Below are 23510 nucleotides of genomic sequence, written 5' to 3' on the forward strand. Positions count from 1 at the left end.
GTTGGAGGTAGTCAAGAGGAAACCCTGGACCCGGGTTTCGTGCTAATTGGCACTCGTCAGCAAGGTGTACCTGTAATCTTGAGGGACCTGGTGCTCCCTGGAGGATTTGATCTCATGTCACCCAGCTTCATAGTCAGAGACGTTACCACTGAGCTATCCGAGCCGTGACTAACCTCCTGGGAGCACCAGGTCCCTCAAGATTACAGGTACACCTTGCTGACGAGTGGCAAGTAGCACGAAACCCGGGTCCAGGGTTTCCTGTTGACTACCTCCAACTACCATCTAAATCTCAATACATAGTGCCCGCAGTGTCGAGTCACCTAGACTGGTGGCCACATTGCAACATGATCGATAGCATTCGATCTGCACTAATAAGGACTAGACAAGCATGAGATTGATTACCACCCAGTGAACAAACAATTAAAATTATTTTAAAAAAAAAAAATTTTTTTAAAAAAAAAAAAAATAAAAAAAAAAAAAAAAAAAAAAAAAAAAAAAACCCCCCTAAAAAAAAAAAAAAAAAAAAAAAAAAATAAGAAATAATCTCGAAACCACACCACTAATATACTACAAATAAGATTACACTTGATAAAATTGAATAAAAGATCAGTTTTTGTTTTTGTTTTAGTTCACCTTTTAGTTGTTTACATCTAACATAATCAAACAAAATCATAATGTTCTATTAGTTCGCACACAGATAAATCTTATCATCATCATCATCACCATCATCTTATCATTTATACAAATATTTTACAATTTCTAATTAAATACACATATTATCTGATCAAAAAAGGAATAGTATAATACGATGATTATGTAATTTATTGTTGACATTGGATCAATTTCACTGGTCAATATGGTGATTTATATATGTGATCAGATGTTTAGTGAAAGAAAACAAACAAAATACTGAGAACCTGAATAACTTCTCTTCGATGAAAGTTCTCTTTGTGTGCGTGTGTGTGTATGTTTCCTTTAGTGATTATATCCACACGTAACTAATGATATCGCATCGTTCACCTTAAATGAATTCAAGAAAATTTGTTTACAATCCGTTTAAACAACAACAACAACAACAAAGAAAATAAATAAATAAACCCTAGTTTACAAATAAAAAAAACACTGAATAGTTTGATTTTAGAACGAATTCGGTCAAATGTAAATAAGATGAAAAGAAAAACAAAAAATAAACAACTGAAAAAAAAGAGAAAAAATTAATGTTGTTTTTGACTTGTGATCATGAACTGATTAATGTTAGACTATACTTAAAAACATGGAAGAACTGGATGGTTGTTTTATTCTATTGTGTAACTTCTCAAAAGTGATTATCTATGCTCTGGTTCATGGGATTTATTATTATTCATGCGATGAGACTATAATTTATGGATTAGTCAATTAGATATAAGATAACTGATCTTGAATTTTGGAGTGAAGTTTATTCATCTATTTAATTTCAATGTATAATACTTCTTCACTTGGTATTATTTGGCTTGTATCTTCCAATTGAGACTTAAGACTGCAAATAATCAGTCTGTTATTGGCATATGTGCATACCATGCGTATGCCTCGATATTGCCTTAATTTTTAGTTCGTCGAAAACATGGAGTGCCGACGTTCCTTCATCGACGTAGCTTGCTGCGTTGTGCTTGTCGTCGACAGGCTCACCATTTTAGTGGCCCGTGGATCTGACTCCTATTTAGATCGTACGAATGTTTGTTATCGCCTATTCTCGTATATAATCGTCGACTTAAATCACGTTAGCCAGTAACGGAATTAAATAAGTCAAATAACGAGAATGTGATTTTGAATACATATATTTTGTATATGATGTGAATGGAATAGAAGGAAGAGAAGCGACACAGAGTGGAGATGGCTGGTAAGCCAGCTCATTTTTAGTCAGGCTTTACTCAATATTTATAGGCAGACAAAATAAGCTACAGACATGTGGTGAATCATGGGATATGAAGTGTGCACACATATACACTCATATAAAAACAGTGAAGAGTGATAACCGAATAGTTAACAAGGTTAACATATGACTCAAGTAGAATAAATAGATTGGTTTGTCCGAAAACTAGAATAAGATACATTATGGACTAAAACTAATGGCTAGCACTTCAAATTCACAAGCTTTTTGCAAGCAATGATTGATTGTGGCTAGTAGTGGAACCCAGGACGCGCGTTTCACCCCATTTGGGACTCGTCGGCTGAATGTAATCGCATCTGAGTTGATGTCTACCCTTGGACTCGAACCCAGTACCGTTCGCCCCAAACGCCATCATGTTAACCACTTAGCTACTGAGTCCTGATAGCCACTTGCTTGTGCAATGAGGTGACTTTAAATTCACTTGGTATTATTTGGCTTGTATCTTCCCATTGGATAACGCTATGGCGTTTGAAGTGAATGGTACTGGGTTCGAGTGTCAGAGTGAACATCAACTCTGAGATGCAGGTATATCCAGCTGATGAGTCCTAAATAGGACGAAACGCGCCTCCTGGATTCCACTGCTAGCCACTATCCATCATTGTGTATAATACTTCTGTTTATTAATGATGAAGGAAATGTTTAATCATTATTATTGTGTTTACTTTGTTGATATTTCAAAACTGAATTTTCATTCATTTTTTTTGCTGATTTTATATACATCATGAGTAAATTGCTTCGATTTAATGCTAATTGGAACATTTCAAACTCTAAAAAATATATGTGAACATTATATCCATTGCATACTGACTGTATAGATTCAGTGACTCAGAAGAGAATGAACTGATTTATAAAGGAAAATTACTGGACGCGAGTCAGTAGACCAACAACAACACAGTCGAATGTAGATGAATCTTGTAAACTTATCTCATATAAAATGAATGATTATTGTAATCAGTTGTTGTAGTTACCAAATACACATTAGAAATTCATATGATATAAGATAAACCTTAGATAATTGGATAAGTTATTTTGATTATAATTATAGCTTATTAAAAGAATATAGTGATTTAATAATATACTTAATGTACATCTGATTAACTCCATGTTTGATTGTACATAATGAGTTGTCTAAATATAATTCTATAAAAATTATTATTACATTTGAAACTAGAATGTAGTTTAACGGTTTAGCCTAAATATAGGCAAACGTTTTTCTCAGATGCTTAAACGAAATCATGCACTTCGGCTTGTTTACATTTTGACATACTGAAGATTATGCTTGAAATGACATGTCAGCTAAAGTAAGATAACTTTAAATGCAAACAGTACATTTGTGAAATCTTTCCAGACTGTGAAATTTATTAAGCAAAGACGGATAGGGCTAGTAGTGGAATCCAGGACGCATGTTAAGTCCTATTTGGGACTTGTTACCTAGATGTACCTGAATCACAGAGTCGATGTTCACTGCAGGACTCGAACCCAGTACTATGATAGTGCGAAATGCCGTTGCTTTCCTAAAATAAGTTCAAATAATCTAAATTCTGTTAAAATTTGGCGATATTCCAAATCATCTTAACTACTGGATTCAGTAAACTCACAATCTAGAAAATTAGAATGAAATCAGTATACCACTGTATGGAAACGTTTCTTATCAATTATACTTGATCAGATGAATATTATTGACTGCTCTTTTACACGTAGAACATAAGATACATAGTCTAAGGTCACTGAAGGCGATCGATAGGGAGCTCCAAACCTAAGTTTCAAGCTAAATGACACTCGTCTACAAGGTATGCCTTCAACAAGAAAGACTTGAGATAAATGACATTAGTCCCTACTCAGTGACCAGTCAGTCGTAAATACATCCTATACCTACAAGAGGTCAGGTACAGAACAAATAGTGGTAACATCTCTAGATATAAAGCTGAATGACATGGGATCAAATCAACCAGCGAACTTTAGTTCTCTCAAGATTACACGTATACTTTACTGAGAAGTATCAAATGGTAAGAAACCTAGATGAAGCAAGATTTCTCATCAACTACCTCCAACACCCACCTTGTATCTGAAAAAAAAAGAAAAACAAAACAACAACACTCTCACTGTTAACTTAATTTGTCCTTGACCACATGACAACTTGATCAAGAGAATTCGAACAATACTAAAAAAAGACATAAGTTACATGGCAGTGTTCATAAGTGAATGGACAATCAATCAATTAAGTTATACGTAGTATCTGATAACATACTTTGATTATCATATTATTCAGAAGTAAATAACGAATTTTAGTTTTTTTGGGGGGATATTCAGAAAAATATCCCAAAAATTATCCTTTTAAGTCTTCAAATGGCATAATTTTCCTATTGGTCAATATTTATTTAACGTGTCATTTTCCCGTTGGCCAAATATTGTACAAATGTTATTTTCTATTTTATGGTACGTTGTGGTCTGTCTGGTTGATATATAAACTGAGTATGTTTAAAATACACGGTTCATATCACAGAGGCTGAGACTGTTCACACATGTTTTACGCGTCATTAGTCTGATCGATAAGTCACTGCCCTCTAATCGCAGGTCACAAGTTATAAGAGTTTTTCAATCAGTTAGCAACTAATGAAAATATATTAGTAAATATTTAAATATCACATATAGTTATTAAATATAAACTTATATTATTATTATCAGAATGGGTTTTGTGGAGATTTCAGGAAAAACTCCCGAAGTTCTAGTGAGAAGCCGTTACCAGTGGAGTTCAACCAGGTCTGTTGTGAGATCAGCTAACTGAAGACAATAATGTACGGTGGTGCAATTTCGTGGATTGATTGAAGTTAGACATTAACACCGTTGGATGTCAGTCGTCTCAGTGGTCTAATGGTTAAGCGCTCGAGTGAGAGACCGATAAGTCCTGGGTTCGAATCTCGCGGGGGGTAATATCGTGGATGCGCACTACTGAAGAGTCCTATAGTAGGATGAAACGGTCGTCTAGCGCTCCCAGGTTTTCAATGGTGGTCTAGCTTCAACTGACTCATGATTTCAATCTGTTATATTATTATTATTATTATTATTGTATTTTTAAAAGACTGGTCATATATACACTTATCTATAGTAAAGTAAATGACTTAAAAATTATAGGATGATATAGAAACTGATTTTTCTTTTATCTAAAAGTTGCCTTCATCTTTAATATTATTATTATTATTATTATTAATGATAATAATGATAACAATATTAATGAAAACTGTAAATATTTAATACTAATAAGGTTAATTAGATAAAAGCTGAATTGAAAAACAGAATAACACAAAAAAATGTAACATCAGATAGGTTAGTAACTAAAATAATATAGAAGATCACACGATTTTAGAAAAAAAAACATGAAATTGGTTAATAGTGCAATTCACTCAGTGAATTTTTATTTCTAACTCAGAATCATCAATTCCATTCATCTTCATTACAACATTCATTTTCACATTGAAATGCAAAATCAATCATATTGACTTATAATACTACCAACAATTTATCTACTCAACTATTGAATCCATATTGACATCAACTTGTCAAATGACAATAACCTGATTATGTGTCAAAAACAAAACAAAACAAAACATTCAGTCAGCCAGTCAAGTGTAACGTTGAATCTGACACATATATACACCAGTTCGAGTCTACACACAACATCAGTGATAGGTCTTGCGGATTGAACGCTATATTCATCTCCTAAGCTAAAGTGTAACCCCGAAGCTGGAACTATACAGAGAGCTGAACACGAGAGAGAAGACTCAAAGTATGCGAGAAGTAGTTTACTCCAAGGTTCATCTCAATGCAGAAAATACAGGGTTTTTATAATATTCAAAATGTCCTTGGGTTGCTAGAAGACTCTAGAATGCTACTAAACATAGCAGCAGTGTAGCAACCAGCCAATCAGAACCTCTACATGTGACGTTCCGCTTCCTTGATATTTTTGGCAAAAACTTCAAGTGAACGCTGATTGGACGAAACGCATCTTGGTGATTTCTGATGCTTGCTTCTCTTTTGCAAGCAATTTTCTGGATCACTCGAACAATTAGTACACCGATTCTACCACAATCCATCTATTCCAAAACAATCTATGACAAATTGATTATACAGATAAAATACACTCAACATATACATACACCTACAAAGATTACACAAAATTCAATCTGAATATCAACAACACAATTATTCAGACAATCCATGATATCGATAACATAGAAGATCACAGTGTGAAACTACAAATAAGTGTATAATATAAATAGAATCTATGTGACGGAGTGAGTGACATCATCTAGATGAATCACAACAACAGTAACAATTCAGTAGTTTCCACATCATTCTCTTCCAAGTCATCCTTCAGTTTGAACACACAACATTCAGTTTTCGGTGTTAATAAGACATTCACTAATTCACTGAATCCGAATACAACCACCCACAATTTCAAAGCCAGTGTATTTACAACATTGCACAACATCCACATACTGACATTAAATGATAAGAAGTGGTGAGAACTTACCGGAATTTTAGCAAACGATTCTCGAATTTAGTCACTACTGAGTAAACGATTATTAATTTCATTATTAATGTTTAGTTTCAGAGTGATATGTATTACTTTGCATCAGTGATTTAGATAGTCTGGTTTCCGAAAGTCCTTGAGATAATTTAAGTATCAGAAAGGGATTTTTGTGGATATTATAGTAATTTAATAGTTGTTATCATGAGTCAATTGAAGCTAGACCACCATGGAAAACCTGTAAACACTGGACGGGCGTCTCGTCCTAGCATGGAACTCCTCAGCATTGCGCATCATCATCTTCCACTGTACTGAAGTAGACACTTGTTTCTACCCGACATGGATTAGCTCCACTGGTCATGGCTTCTCATGATCACAATCAAAACTTAACAATCTCCATAACCCCTATACTGATAATTACCATGTGCTCACTAGTGATTAGCTTCGTGAGAAAACTCTCGGAGTTCTGGTGAGAAGCCATGTCCAGTGAAGCTAACTTAACAATCTCCATAACCCTATACTGGTAAGCACCACAATCCTGCCATATTATTTGGTATGATTGTGTTAATCTAGTATGGCCACTTGAGTTGATACATATATCTATTACATTCCATGTTACATATGACTGACTGACTGAATAGTAGAAGAAATTGAACTTTAAAAGTAAATTTAAGAACTAAAAATAATCACACTGATGTACTTCTACACTTAATAGTTAAGAATTGTCTTTTTTTATAAAGAAACTGAATTGTTTTCTTATCCAAGCGTATCTCCACTATAATCTATTCATATATATTTGTAATATATTAAATAATGATCTGTTTAAAAGTAAGATATCATAAAAGAAATTACACGTATGTATAAATAAGGTTAAATTGAACAGTAAATAGCAATGGAATCTATGGTATGTGTTTAATTTTATTTACAATTCTTCAACTAGTTGTCGATATTTAAACTAAAGGTCAACCCTGGTGGTTAATCCTACAAATTTCAGCTTATTATTTGTTAAAATACTATGTTACAATATCAATCAAAATGTTTAAGGAGTATGATATTCAATAATCCAAATATTTAAGATAGTTAGGTGAAAACTCTACATTGAAGCTTCATATTATTTGACACTCGTTAGCAAGATGAATCAGCAAATTTAGGGTAATCGATACCTTAGTGAGCATTAAATAATGATAAGTGTCAAGTTTGTCTATTTTTGAGAGCCGACAGAATTCTGTCTATAGTGGTGTAATGTGACAACGAGGCAATTTAACTCTGCATCGCGTTACTACATTGAGACATTACGTAGTTAAATCTAATGAGAACCAAAAGACTAGACAAACATGATATCGACCATTGCTCATTGATTAATGAACTGTGTGTTTTTAACTATAATTATTTGTAATGGTTTGTAATTTGTAGTTGTTAAAAATCAAGAACAAATTTGATTTAAAATTCCACTAAATGTCTTTGGATGAAATGAAAACACAGATTCATGAATAAATAATCATAATTTTTAATAAATATGCTTACCAGTATTGTGTTATGAAAATTGTTAAGTTTTCGATTGAGATCATGAAGTGATTGATGTTAGGCCACCATTGAAAAAATGGATGCGTTGGACGGCCGTTTCTTCCTAATGTGGGACTCCTCAGCAGTGTTCATCCATGACTCGCTCGCAGGATTCGAACCCACGGAATTCACTGTCGTGGATTGGTTGAAGTCAGGCAAAAACACCATTGGATACCGGCCTGCTCGGTGGTCTAGAGGTCAAGCGTTTGCACGCAACAGCGACATGTCCTGCGTTCGAATCCCATGAAAAGAGATGATGGATGCGCAATGCTGAGGAGTTCCATGCTAGGACGAGACGCCCGTTCAGTGTTTACAGGTTTTCCATGGTGGTCTAGCCTCAATTGACTCATGATACCAACTATTAAATTACCATAATATCCACAAAAATCCCTTTCTGATACTTAAATTATCTCAAGGACTTTCGGAAACCAGACTATCTAAATCACTGATGCAAAGTAATACATATCACTCTGAAACTAAACATTAATAATGAAATTAATAATCGTTTACTCAGTAGTGACTAAATTCGAGAATCGTTTGCTAAAATTCCGGTAAGTTCTCACCACTTCTTATCATTTAATGTCAGTATGTGGATGTTGTGCAATGTTGTAAATACACTGGCTTTGAAATTGTGGGTGGTTGTATTCGGATTCAGTGAATTAGTGAATGTCTTATTAACACCGAAAACTGAATGTTGTGTGTTCAAACTGAAGGATGACTTGGAAGAGAATGATGTGGAAACTACTGAATTGTTACTGTTGTTGTGATTCATCTAGATGATGTCACTCACTCCGTCACATAGATTCTATTTATATTATACACTTATTTGTAGTTTCACACTGTGATCTTCTATGTTATCGATATCATGGATTGTCTGAATAATTGTGTTGTTGATATTCAGATTGAATTTTGTGTAATCTTTGTAGGTGTATGTATATGTTGAGTGTATTTTATCTGTATAATCAATTTGTCATAGATTGTTTTGGAATAGATGGATTGTGGTAGAATCGGTGTACTAATTGTTCGAGTGATCCAGAAAATTGCTTGCAAAAGAGAAGCAAGCATCAGAAATCACCAAGATGCGTTTCGTCCAATCAGCGTTCACTTGAAGTTTTTGCCAAAAATATCAAGGAAGCGGAACGTCACATGTAGAGGTTCTGATTGGCTGGTTGCTACACTGCTGCTATGTTTAGTAGCATTCTAGAGTCTTCTAGCAACCCAAGGACATTTTGAATATTATAAAAACCCTGTATTTTCTGCATTGAGATGAACCTTGGAGTAAACTACTTCTCGCATACTTTGAGTCTTCTCTCTCGTGTTCAGCTCTCTGTATAGTTCCAGCTTCGGGGTTACACTTTAGCTTAGGAGATGAATATAGCGTTCAATCCGCAAGACCTATCACTGATGTTGTGTGTAGACTCGAACTGGTGTATATATGTGTCAGATTCAACGTTACACTTGACTGGCTGACTGAATGTTTTGTTTTGTTTTGTTTTTGACACATAATCAGGTTATTGTCATTTGACAAGTTGATGTCAATATGGATTCAATAGTTGAGTAGATAAATTGTTGGTAGTGTTATAAGTCAATATGATTGATTTTGCATTTCAATGTGAAAATGAATGTTGTAATGAAGATGAATGGAATTGATGATTCTGAGTTAGAAATAAAAATTCACTGAGTGAATTCCACTGCTCGGTAAAATCTGTGTTGAAGGAGTATGATGTATTACTGATTTACACATAATATATCCATATTTATCCGTTTTATCTTTCACATGTAATTACGGTAATCTACAATTATATAAGTATTACAAAACAGAGAGTAAATAATACGAACTGTGGAAATTACTAGGACAGTTTTGACATTGTGTGTATGCTATGTTATTCTATAATATACTGAATTGGTTAGATGTTATTTAATTTAACCTAACTCATTAGGAACGGGAAAAATGTAAACTATCTGAACAAAAAGTAGTTTAATGAGTTCACCCAGTGATAACAATGATTAGACTTTTGACTTCCCTATAATTTCAGTAGTAGAATGGGATAGATTAAGATTTCTAAGAACATTTAAGGTAGTTTTAGAGGTGACGTAAGTTTAGATGCAACAAATAATTGATGCTAATGATTATATTCGACATCCTGATTATGGCAAACCATTTCAGATTTTGAAAAACTTGCTAAAAACTAATTCATGTAGTGAAAAGATATAAAATGAGATTGTTCAACCGATCAATAAAGTGCTACGGATGCTATAACTGGGTGTTTTAGAATGAGATTTCATTAGTTAATGTAAATGATGGTTTAATAAGTATTTTTAAGAAAAATATTAAATTTCATTCGAGTCTTCATCTCTATAAAGGATGGAGTTCTAGCTTATTACAACTAGATTTATAGTTTAAGGTGCAATTATCTCCAAGATGACGAAGTATGAATCGCTACTGAACGGACTCTAATTAAAGTTTACCCTTTTTGTCAACGCTTCCAAGAATGGAAGTGCAGTATTCTAGGAGTCTATGAACACAATTTGCATACAAAATAACATAAATCATTTTATTTAGGGTATGAAGTGTGCAATCCAGAACTCGTTGGGAATCGGAAGTCTGTTTGGAGACTTGTTCTGAGAATAATAATAATATTATTTTCTTCAGTATTTTTAAAAAATGAAGATTTGGTTTAATTTGAAGATCAGGTTCACCACATGCACCGATCTAGTATGAAGAACCATTCAAGAACCACAGTACATTTGGAAAGCATTGAATCTACATCTGAAATTCAACCAATGTTGAACCATTTACGATCTCATATAGGTCCAAAATAATATTCACATTGCCATTGTTACATCAAGATAAAGCCCAATAATTGTCATCTTTGATTTTATTTCTTAATGAATATATTTCTGAAAATATTTCTAAAGTTCACACAGATAACTCTGAAGTAATATTAAGTCAATTATATTCAAAGAATACTAGTCATTTTGTTAATGACATTAATTTAGGATCGTGTTATATCCTAATATCGTTAAAGTATAATACGTAATTTACTTAGTTTTGGCTCATCAACTGAACAAATCATACAAGAACCTTATGTCCTGAGTTTTATCATTTATCGTATTGCCACTGATCCAAAAACAACGAAACATGAACTAACGTTTTTATTATTTACAAGTGATATAACTCTGTAAGAAAGATTTCCTATAAATTATGTTTAGAAATACTGTAATAACATACCACAAATTCATTGAATAAACATCTTTATACTGAACATTTCTTCTAAGTAATAAAATCAACTCTATTTTATAACATCTAACTATAGTGACTATTCAAGTTAAAGTTAATATCAGAAAGGGGTTTTTGTGGAGATTGTTAATAGTTGAATTCCTGAATCAATCCAAGTTAAATCACCATAGAAAACCTAGAAACACTGGACGGCCGTTTCGTCCTAGTACGGGACTCTTCATCAGTGCGTATTCACGATCCCTCTCGTGAGATTCGAACCCGAGAAATGATTTATCTTTAAATTATAAGATTTTACAACAACTTACTAAAGTACTGAAACAAAAAAATAAATGGTACGTTTTCATTATTATTCAAGGTTGAAGTTAAAAGATTGTTGATAACTTTGTACGAAGCTATTGCTGTGTTAGAAAAACCTAATACAATATTAACCAATCCAAAAAGGAACTAATGAACAAACATTCAGACATTTAATTTTATGCCAATCATTGTTATAAACAGTATCTTAAGTGTTGTTTGACCTTGATAGTTAATTCTGAACAATGACCAGTCATATACTTTCCAAATACCACTCAACTCATTTTTTTTAGCCAATGAGTATTTTCATTTTCAAGTATATAAACAATGTGAGCACACAATGAAAACAACATAGATTGAAGAGAACTAACTACTTTGTTGAATCAAATAAAATAACTTAACAATGACTGGATCCAATTCGCCAAAAACTACCAAAGTATTAAGAAAGGTGTTGATTCCATTAGATAATAGCAATGAGTCGAAGAAAGCATTAGATTGGTATCAAGAAAATATGAAACGTGATGGTGATTTGGTTATTTTTGTTCATGTCCTTGATCCTATTCAACCATCAGCGTTATCTGCATTGTCATATGAATGTGAATCGATGCCAGCTGGTTCATCATTTCACGTACCAGAAGAAATCCTGAAAAGTGCAAGATATCTATGTCAAGAGATGGTACATAAAGCTACTAAATATGGGATCAAATCTGAAGGTCTTATTCAAATTGACAATAAACCTGGTCCAGCATTAGTTAAAACAATAAACGAAAGAAAGATTGATGCAGTTGTAATGTCAAAACGTGGTTCAGGATTTTGGAAGCTTAATTTTACGCCAAATGTTACATCATATGTATTGCATCATTCAAATATTCCAGTATCTATAATACCACCATCAAATCGTTAGTAATAAATGAATCGCACTATTATTATATGATGATTGAATTGTCTCATCATCTGTAAATATTGGCCATAATAAAGCTTTTCATTTCGCTACAGAAAATGACAAATTTATTGTATTTATTCGTTTATTACTTTACTTATTATATATTTCTGTTAATGAATTACTTACTTTGTATTAAATTATTTTATTTAAAGATAATTGGACTTGTTTTGAATAGATATTTCGAAAAATTCAGTCGGTTCGGTTAAGTTGACTTGTGTGTAAGATGTGAATTCGACAAGACTTAACGATGAATGAAATGTATCATATTTGGTTGAGATAATCATTAGATCCTTTTGATGGAGTTTTGTTCTCTGAGCTAAATGATTTGGTCGTAGAGCTTTCATCCTACTTCTGAACGACAAACTTCAGACGGAAGTTTGTGCTGAGCTACAAATCTTCTCCATCATCTCATCATTAGATTCTATTTATCATTATGTGAAAGTTTAAGTTGACATAAGTAAATGATCTCTAACTGTAATTAAATATCTGAAAGGTATAAGTTGTTTAAATCTCCATCATCTTGTATACCTATGAGGAAAGAACTATTATCTGTATACCATTTGAAAGATAATTTTAACTTAATAAATAGAACTGTTACTATTAAATTAAACAGATAGCAAATGGTTTCTTTCTATAAGGAGACATAATTCAATAATATTACGCTAGAATAGGCTACATTATAAAATAATGATGATAGGATTAACGTTTCAGAGAACAGCCTTCCACAAAATTTGTCGTTATTGATTTGCACAGTTTACCAAATGAAATGATTGAATGATAGTATTCTCTAGCATTAATGTACAACAATTGAATAATTCGTTTGAACCTAAAATATTGTTACTTCAAGATTGGTAAAAATGAAAGTGAATTACAGAAATCAGTAATCGTATAACAAATCAATGTTGGTCACTCACTCAGTCAGTCAGTCGAAATCAATATAGAGACTATAAAAGATTCACGTCAACGCAACTTATCACATCGTGTCGCCATTACGAGATGAAACTAAGAACATGGATAAGTAAAGAAGTCGGTATAAATGTAGCACCAGTAATATAGCGAAAGAAAGACTAAGCATTGAGAGTATGATTGAAGAAGGCTGGATAAGAAAATATTCATGAAGAAATAATGAAATTAAAGAGGTGAAAGAAAATAAAGAGTAGATCTATCTGTTTCCAACCACTTATTGTGGCTAGTTCATGAACCCAAGCCATGTAGTCTGGACCTACCAACATGGCTCGGATTAAAAGTCACTGAATTCATGAACGAATACCAGGTTTTAGATTGACCATCCGAAATGTGACCATCGGTCACTAGCTTCTAGTACTTCTATTGAGAAATAGTAATTGATGGTATTTACGTATATAAAGTAATTACCTACCAATTCAATTGATAGTGATAGAATTGAGTTGTGAAATTGAATGAAATTGAGAATTAAAAAATAGATTACAACTCCTTAATGGTTTAAAGGTAAAGGAGTTTGACCTTTAGCTTGTAAATAACTGGTTCGAACAACGAACCACCTACTTTCATTTCAGAAATCGGATAGTATCATTAACACTTAAACTAACAATGCGGAGTTAAGTCAATCACATGAATTTATATCAGGTAAATGACTTGATAAACGTGTAGAAAAAAAATCATTTCGAGTGATGAACTGCTTGTGACAAAACCTTGAGAGCATTATGTTCGACTTCTGTCTGAATTATGAGTTCCTACTGCTGCATAGTTTCAAACTTCACTGAAATGGTTGTGCATTAATTTTAGACATTCAACTCTTATCCAATTGATGTCACTCAATCAAAAATAAGTTAAAATATGAAAGAAAACATAATTCCTATCATGTACTCAGAAAGTTCATATTCTCAGCCTGTCAGAAAATCCTAATCATAAATTACCATTATACAACATACAACGGACATTTTTAATGCCTACAAGTAACATTATGAGGAAAATCTTATCTTCTTCTACTTAGAACTTGCTAGTAAAATGGTTTTCGGATTAAGATTGAAGAAGAAACTAGAACATAATACTTGAATCTTGAAGCATTAGAGTTTGACAAAATCATCTGTCTACATGTTTCTACCAAAACCCTGACGATCATATGTATACACTCATCAAATATTTTCTGATATGATCTGATGTGTGATTTCATTTTCAACTATTATGCATTTCACTCAATTGATTCACTTAGTCTTAAGTCAGAAAATCTATGTGTGGGAAGGTGTGTTGAACTTAGATTGATATTAGATAACTATTTGTTGGAATTCACAACCTCATATAATGAGTTGATGAATAGTTTCAATATATGATGTTTCATATTCATCATATCGGAAGTTTTATCGTTTCATTTCTAATTTCATCACTTTCACATACTATTTCATGTTGACACCCACTCATACACTGACCAGTCATCTGTGCTTGATTCATTGCTTTAAATAAATTGTGTGTTGATCGGTGTAAATACAAACAACGATGATTAGTTTGTGAGAGGTAGATACTAGGAAAATCCTGAATTTAGTTTTCGTGTTATTTGACATTCATCAATAATGCTCATTTGTAGTATTGAGAAAACTGTTGTCTACTCGTGAATCCGATCGTTTGTCATTCAGCTTCACTACTTGATATGATAAAGATAATTTATTTAACTTCACTACTTAGATATAAGAAACACGATTGTTTGAATATGTGTTACATCATGGACTGACAATCATGACGAACAGTGAGTACTTGATAGTCATTTCAGTCTAGTACAAGATTTTGAAATACAGTAAATCCATAACCTAATCAAGGATTGGTCATAGGAACTACAGAATTGACGTTAAATACATTACTCTAACTCCTGTAGACTTTCAGTGATGCTTTGAACAATAAACAAATAGATGGAAAAGTGCTAAAATGTGAACATAATTTGATGGGAATCAGGTTAATGTTTAACAAGTTCTATGAAATAAGTGTCTATATGTCTTGTTTGCGGTTTTTTTTTACTAGATAGACTATGTATTTCGTTGCACAATTGATCTCTTATTCATCAGTTGTCAATGAATTTATCTTATTAGATAAATTCAAAGATAACTTAGATATCTAATTATATAACTATTAAATGTAGATTAGTTTGGTGAATTCATTCGATATTACGACATTTATCAAAGTATATAATAATCATATGGCTAATAGTATACTGTTTTAATGAAATATCAAATATAAACAATTTTCACTTGGTCTTGCCTACTTATATCTTCTCCATTGTACAAGTGGTGGCCATCAAGACTTATTAGTTAAGTGGTTAATATGATGGCGTTCGAAGCGGACGGTACTGAGTTCGAGTCCAAGAGTGAACATCGACTCTTAGATGCAAATACATCCAGCTGACAAGTCTCAAATATTATAAAATGCATCTCTTGGCTTCTACTGCTAGCCAATAACCATTTTGCTCATAAACAATTTTGTTCTTTATATAAAGTGTATAATACTACTAACAAATGTCATGGAAATATATCGATATACAATAGAAATTTTTTTATTGAATTTTAAGTTAAATGGTAAAATTAAAAAGAAGTGTGATTCTTTATTTATTCATGTTGTACTTTTAACACGTAAATTAATACGTGTGACATATATGTAATGAAATTGTATTCATATTGTATATTTCCTTTCATTGAGTTTAAATAAAATAATCACCATACAAATTTACATCTAGTTTGTTGTCATACAAAAAAATGGTAAATTATTGGAGATCCATATGGAATTTGAATCATCTGAATATAATGAAAGAATAAAATATTCAGATATTAAATAATTATGGTTATTAAATTATGTTCTCAATAGGATCTTTAGGTTCTAGGTTTAGTTGAGTGGGAAATTGGGGAGGATTTTCAAAGTACAACAGTAGTATTATCAAACACTCTGCTGCCTTCAATAATTTAAAAATTTCAACAGTTGAGATCATGAGTCAATTGAAGCTAGACCACCATAGAAAACCTGGAAGCACTGGACGGCTATTTCGTCCTACTGTGGGACTCCTCAGCAGTACGCATCCACGACTCCGTCTCGCGGAATTCGAACCCAGGACCTATCAGTCTCGCACTAGGACGAAACGGCCGTCCAGTGCTTTCAGGTTTTCCATGGTGGTTTAGCTTCAATGGACTCATGATCTTAACTGTTGAAATTACTACAATCTCAACAAAACCTCTTCTGATACTAATTTAATAATTCTTAATACATTTAATGCTAGTTAGTTTATTTATAGCTATTAATGAGATTTCCATAGATTCGATCATGAACTGATTTTAGACCAACATTGAAAACCTAAAAGACTGGATAATTGTTTTTTCATAGTATAGGACTCCTGAATGTTGGGAGTACATGACCAGGTATCCGGGAATCAAACCCAGAACTCTCAGTCTTACGAGAGACTCTAAGTTATTCAGATTAGTGGCTACATTGTAACTTGATTGATAGGATTCTATCAGCAATTGGCAGGAACCCACCTCAGACAATGGTTGCTCAAAATCATGAAACTATTGAAGTTAAATATTAACACTATTGGGTGTAGGCTCAGTGGTCTAGGGGTTAAGCGTTCGCACTCGAAACCGAAGGTCTTGAGTTCGTGCCTCACATACGAGATCACGGATGCGCACTGCTGAGGAGTCCCATACTAGGACGGAACAACTCTTCAGTGCTTTCAGATTTTCAATGATGGTTTAGCATAGACCGACTCATGAATTCAATTATTGAAAATAATTATGCATATATAATAAGTTTTGTTTCCAAATAAATTATTCTCATTACCCAGGAATATGTACATATAATTTGAAATTGAAATTACAGTGCCTTGATCAAATATTTCACCAAAGATTGTCAGCTTTAAAATGACCTTTTGATATTTTAATGACTTGTCATTTGTTTTGAATATCCTACAGTAAAAAATAATTTATTCTTAAAGAACTAATTTATGTTCACAATTTTAATTAAGTTATCTAAGCTGTTGCCAAATGCGCCACAAGACAAGCCCTCATCTGGATCTCTCGAAGCCGAAGGAGAAGAGGAAGACCAATGAACAGATTACACCGACAAATAGAGACAGACATGAGAAAAATGAATAATAATTGGATAGAACTAGAAAGAAAAGCTCAGGACAGAATGGTTTGGTGAATGCTGGTCAGCGGCCTATGCTGCAATGGGAGTAACAGGCGTTAGTAAGTAAGTAAGTAATCTAAGCTGTTTAGTGTTTTTATGTGGTATGTTGATTTTTTAAAGTTAACCTACTCAACTGTTAATATTAAGCATAAATCATCATAGGATATCTTCTTTAATTCCTACTTACTTTTATGATAATACATGATTGAGATTCTACTTACTAGTTGAAACTATCAGTTAGTTGAATTCTAAAGAATAAAAGTAAATCTAATTGTATCATATTTGTAAAGAAAATTGAGAATATAACAATTAGCTAATCACTAAGTACTAACTAATCTTATCATTGTGTAGTGATTCAATGATGATCGAATGCGATTAGTCTAATTGCTTTGTAGCTACTTTGTGTGTTGTATGTTGAAATATCAGTTTGTTAGAAATCGAAAACAGGAATCGCTGAACATAGGCTTAGTATTAGTAGGTATGTACACCATTGTGAACACATGTCTGACAGGGATAACGTTGAATTATTGGACAGAGGTAACACCAAGAAGATTCGAAAATGTTTAGAAGCTTGAAACAGAAGTCATTCCGCAATCAATAAACATGTAAAAATAGTTTCAGCTTATCAATCAATCAATAAAATAAAGATCAAAAACCAAGTCAAGGTGAAAAATAATCAAATAAGTGTGCAGACAATGACAAAACAAGTGATAACGAATTAAACTTATTATCCACCAAAAAAGCGGTTAGTAACATGCAGAGGAATTTGCAAACGTTACTGATGTCTGAATTTTGTACTGATGCTGTTATATAAAGGGGCATTCAACTCTTCACGATAAAAACCAACTAGCTCATAAGATTCATTTTTGACTAAATCATCCTTCCAGAATACCAGTCAGTCAGTCAATCGATCAATCACAACTTACAACTTGATACATGTGTACACCGGTTCAAGTTGCCATAACCCATTAACACACAAAAGTCAAGTTGTCAAGCCAAATCCCACAATAATAGAGGTTGTAGTGGCTTGGCTTCGAAATAATTCCTTCGGCTCCGTTTATCAATCACCTACTTTGATAACAGTTATTAAATAAATCCCAATGGTGTATATGAATTCAGAAGGTAATACGAAGTGGTGATTACAGTTTATTATTGGATAGCATAGATAATAAAGTTACAAGCATATCAAGAGAATTTAAACAGAGAGGCTGAGGCATGTGAACAAGCGAATACAGAAACAGATTCTGGGTCTAATCGAATCCAATCGAATCGAAGAGAAGCGAAGCAAATCAATTAATAAGATTCAAGCACATACATACATATATGGAGAAGAGAATGATTCATCGAGCGATATTTAAGTGACTAACATCTGAGTTGGTGAGAGATATGTGTGTAGGTTGTGACATGTGACCAAGTATACATGATCATGCATACATGATATTGATCATAATAATGCAAATAGATGGATGAATGGTTACTGCTCAGATAACATTGCCTGTCAAATAATTTAATTGACGGACTTGACAATAATTACCCGTAATCGAAATTAATTGCAGGAGAAATGTTATAAGATTGCAACAATATTAGTGGTACTAGAATAGATTAGGTATCGAGCATACGAATCTAGGATTTACAGATTAATGAAATAAAAACACCAATGATAGTTATGAAGAATTCATAGGCTTTGATTTTGGGGAAGGCAAAAAACGTATGCACTTGAGCCATCGCAAGCGAATTCGAGACGTTTCATCCAAAGTCTCTAACCACTGGTTACTGTAATCACGGGGACTCCAACAATCTGGTACAACTGTCACTATCTTCACGGACTGGTTACATGTTGTGAATTAGCTACCCTTGATGTCCTACCAGTCTACTCCTACATTAGAAGAATTCGTCTGCCGAGGTAGATGGTGGTTGAGGACACGTAATACATGTCCCAACCAACTCAGTTGATGGAGATTTACTACCCCATCAATCGATTTCCCATCTTCACCGAGTACTCTATTCTTAACCCCGAAATTGCTTACTTCGTGATATCAAAATATACGAGTAGTGCTTGAAAAACACCCATCATCGAACGAAAATAACCTACGAATATCCTATATCCCTGATTGTCATATTTCTCATCTATAATATCGGACAGAGCAAAACTGTTGCATAATAAACTTGCACTGAGGTCGGAAGATTTTTCAGACACTAAACAATTCGGACTGATAATACTCTCAAGATAAGTGAAGAGGTCGACGCATTCAACTACTTCACTCTCTATCATTAACTTAGGCGATGACGCAAACCAATCCTGATGTAACATCTTGTATTTGAAGATAGAGAACCACATCCCAAACATTCTTGGATTTTTGATTCAGGTGGTCAGAAAACTCTGCATTTTATCAACGTCTTAACCAAACAGAACTATTTCATTAGTATTGTAAGTCAACATTTGAGCCCCACAGGTAAGAGATAAATCTTTGAAAAGTCATGCAAGAGACTGAACTTATATATTTTATTCCCTACAATAACAGGTTTATCTTTGAAATGCTAGGTAACACATCAATGATGGGCAATTGAATGGACATCGAAATGTGAATCGTTGAACTACATATCAATGGCCTTAAGGTAATGCACACACCCTGAGGTATAAAGTTCCTAAGTCCTATCTTATATGTAGTTCTGAATGCATAAAAGAGTTCATTACAAAGCATAGAATATACATAATTTATGTAAGGAAGTAAGAATCTGTTTAAGACTTAATTGATCTCAACAGTTGAGATCATGAGTCAATTGAAGCTAGACCACCATGGAAAACCTGGAAGCACTGGACGGCCATTTCGTCCTACTGTGGGACTCCTCAGCAGTGCGTATCCACGATCCCTCCTAGCGGGATTCAAACCCAGGATCTATCAGTCTCGCGCCAGGCGCTTAAACAACTAAACCACTGACCCCTCTGGCATCCAACGGTGTTAATGTCGGCTCAGTGGTCTAGTTGATTAAGCGCCTGGCGCGGGACTGATAGGTCCTGGGTTCGAATCTCGCGAGACGGAGTAGTGGATGCACGCTGCTGAGAGGTCCCACGATAGGACGAAGCGGCCGTCTAGTGCATCCAGGTTTTCCACGATGGTTTAGCTTCAACTGACTTATGATTTCAACTGTTGAAATTACTATAATCTCTACAAAATTCCTTCTGATACTTAACTGACCAACAATAATTTTAGTTTTATTGTTGTTTAAGTCCATGAATTAAATAACCATTACAATAAATGGATAATTGCATAATTTTTATTATATTTCATCTACGTGATATTTACCTAATAATCAATAAACTGATTTACAGTATTCTGTATTAATTAACACGACATACTAGTTTAATACTAACTAACTACTATTATTCTTTTAAGTTTTAAATATTGAGGTCATTTATGGTATGATATGGTAGTTGATCGTTAAAGATCAAATGATTTCAGAAAAAGTTTTTCTATCATATCGCATGATAAAATGAGAAGTTCAACTAATCAAAGTAAAATTAAGAATGTATTAAATTCAAATTTTTACAGATAAGAATGTTATGTGGAATTCATTGTAGATTTTTACAAGTTCTGATGATCTTTCAGCTTTTTAAAAAGCTTGTGACTTATGGTTATATTGAGGCAATCCGCATAGGATGCACATATGCCAACATGAGACTAATCAATTACAGTCTTAAGTAACAATGGGAAGATATAAGTAAAACAATACTAAGTGAATTTTTAATAATACTACTATTAATAGTAGAATTACTATCACTGTTAGCATTAGTATTACTATTGTAATGAACGAGAACACAGGCGAAGACGATTAAATGCACTTGAATACAAAATTATAGGATCTCTTGGTAAAATATGTGAACCATACATTCAATACTTCATTTGCAAACTATACATCTATTATCTCATGCTTTGTTGTTCCTCCGTTCTCATACCAGTTACTTTCTGTTCTCATTCTCTTCTTTACGATTTTCTTAACCTTTTGCCGCCAGACATTCTACTTTCGATTGACGATACATACTATTTATATTAGTCGACATCAGTAGCATACATCATACTACTATTACTACCACTCCTAATAGTAGCAACAATAATACTACTAGTACTACCAATATCCTTATTATTACTACTACCATTACCAGCATTGTGAATAGTTGGTTATCTAATATTATTAAGAAATAACAAATACCTCATCTCTATTTCAATGAAATCTAGTAGCTTATGTCAATAATCATTGAAATGTGTATCAATTATCAGAGCTGCTCATATTATTCATAACTTATATAAATTAAAATAGCTGAGATCATGGGTCAATTGAAGCTAGACCATCACGGAAAACCTGGAAGCACTGGACAGCTGTTTCGTCCTATTGTGGGACTCCTCAGGACGAAACGAAAATTACTACAATCTCCACAAAACCCCTTCCTATATAAATTAAATAGATAATCCTTTCAATATTCTAAGATTACATAAAGTTTTACGATCTGAACATTTTGTTTTTCTTTTCACTATATGATCTCACTATGAGAATTTTCCACTTTAATAAGTTCATTTATGTTATTATCCTTACAAGAGATTAGTTTGATCGATTCCTTTTTTAGTACGACTCTATGACAATATTCTCATATATATCTCTCTCTCACAAATTTAAATGGTCAGTATAGGGTTGTGAAGATTACTAAGTTTTTGATTGAGATCGTGAACCGATTGATGTTAGACCACCATTGAAAACCTGGAAGGAATTTCATGGATTTCTTAAGGTTAGACATAAACACCAGTGGATGCCGACTCAGTGGTTTAGAGGTTAAGCATTCGCGTGCGAGACTGAAGGCCCTAGGTTCGAATCCTGCGAACGGGTCTGTGGATGTGCAATGCCAAGTATTCCCACAATAGGACGAAACAATGCTTCCAGGTCTTCAATGACAGTCTAACATCAATCGGTACACGATCTCAATCAAAAACTTAAATGGGATCAAGTCAATTCTAATAAGAAAAACAAAACAAAACAACATCATTCATATTTTAATAAATAAAAATATTTATTTATCTTTGGACAACAACGTAAAATGAAAATGATGTATAGTAGAATAAATCAGAAAAAAACAAAAACAAAAAAGGAGGGGGGGCGTTGATCATTTCATTGTTTAAATAAAGTGCTTTCATTGTTCATTGTCCAATTTCAATATTTCTTTGAATGAACTATGTGGTACTATTATCTCTTTCCATATATGTATATACGTACAATACTGAAAATGCGTTTTATTATTTTTTTTTGAAAAAAGAGGTTGATAGTTTTGTTATCTTTAATAAATTTTAATTATTCATTGATGATAGAATAGTAACTGGTATATTAGAATGATGTAATACATATGAACTAACACTTCCAGTAATTGCCCGTTTAATAAAACTTAAACTACGTTTAAGCATAATAATATTATCAATATGTTGTTCATTAATCATTTTAATTATAGCTGGACCTGGTTTTGTATCAATTTGTATCATTGCTTCCGATTTGATACCATATATATTTGCTTCATGTACAAGTTCTTGACATAATAATTTAGCTTTATTCATTATTTTTTCAGATACATGATATTTGTCATTATATGGCAATGTTTCATATTGACTTGATAGTCCAGATAAAGCAGATGGTAGAATAGGTTCAATAACATGTAAGAAAATAATCAAATCACCAGGAAGTTTCAGATTATTAACATACCATAATATTGCTTTATGAGCTTCAGAACTTTCATAAATTGGAATTAATATTTTTCTTATAACTTTACTTTCTTCAGTTGAAATGAGTCCAGGCATATTGATAATAAAATAGATTTCTTTATTAGAAATAATTTGTGCGT

The 23510-nt window shown here is 33.0% G+C and overlaps 2 protein-coding genes across 2 annotated transcripts; one reads left to right on the plus strand and one right to left on the minus strand.

Annotated features, from left to right (window-relative positions):
* Positions 1 to 11956: 11956 nt before the first annotated feature.
* Positions 11957 to 12652, plus strand: MS3_00007290 (uncharacterized protein; the record flags this gene model as incomplete). The annotated part of the gene is made up of 1 exon (XM_012941767.2): positions 11957 to 12652. One exon carries the CDS (start codon positions 11957 to 11959, stop codon positions 12455 to 12457), a length of 501 nt encoding a protein of 166 aa, XP_012797221.1. The 3' UTR covers positions 12458 to 12652.
* A 10313-nt stretch (positions 12653 to 22965) lies between these two features.
* On the minus strand, positions 22966 to 23510 carry MS3_00007291 (uncharacterized protein; the record flags this gene model as incomplete). Its single annotated transcript, XM_012941768.2, has 1 exon — positions 22966 to 23510. Exon 1 carries the CDS (start codon positions 23464 to 23466, stop codon positions 22966 to 22968), a length of 501 nt encoding a protein of 166 aa, XP_012797222.1. The 5' UTR covers positions 23467 to 23510.

The sequence above is a fragment of the Schistosoma haematobium genome, chromosome 4 (assembly GCF_000699445.3).
Source record: "Schistosoma haematobium chromosome 4, whole genome shotgun sequence".
NCBI classification, from domain to species: domain Eukaryota; kingdom Metazoa; phylum Platyhelminthes; class Trematoda; order Strigeidida; family Schistosomatidae; genus Schistosoma; species Schistosoma haematobium.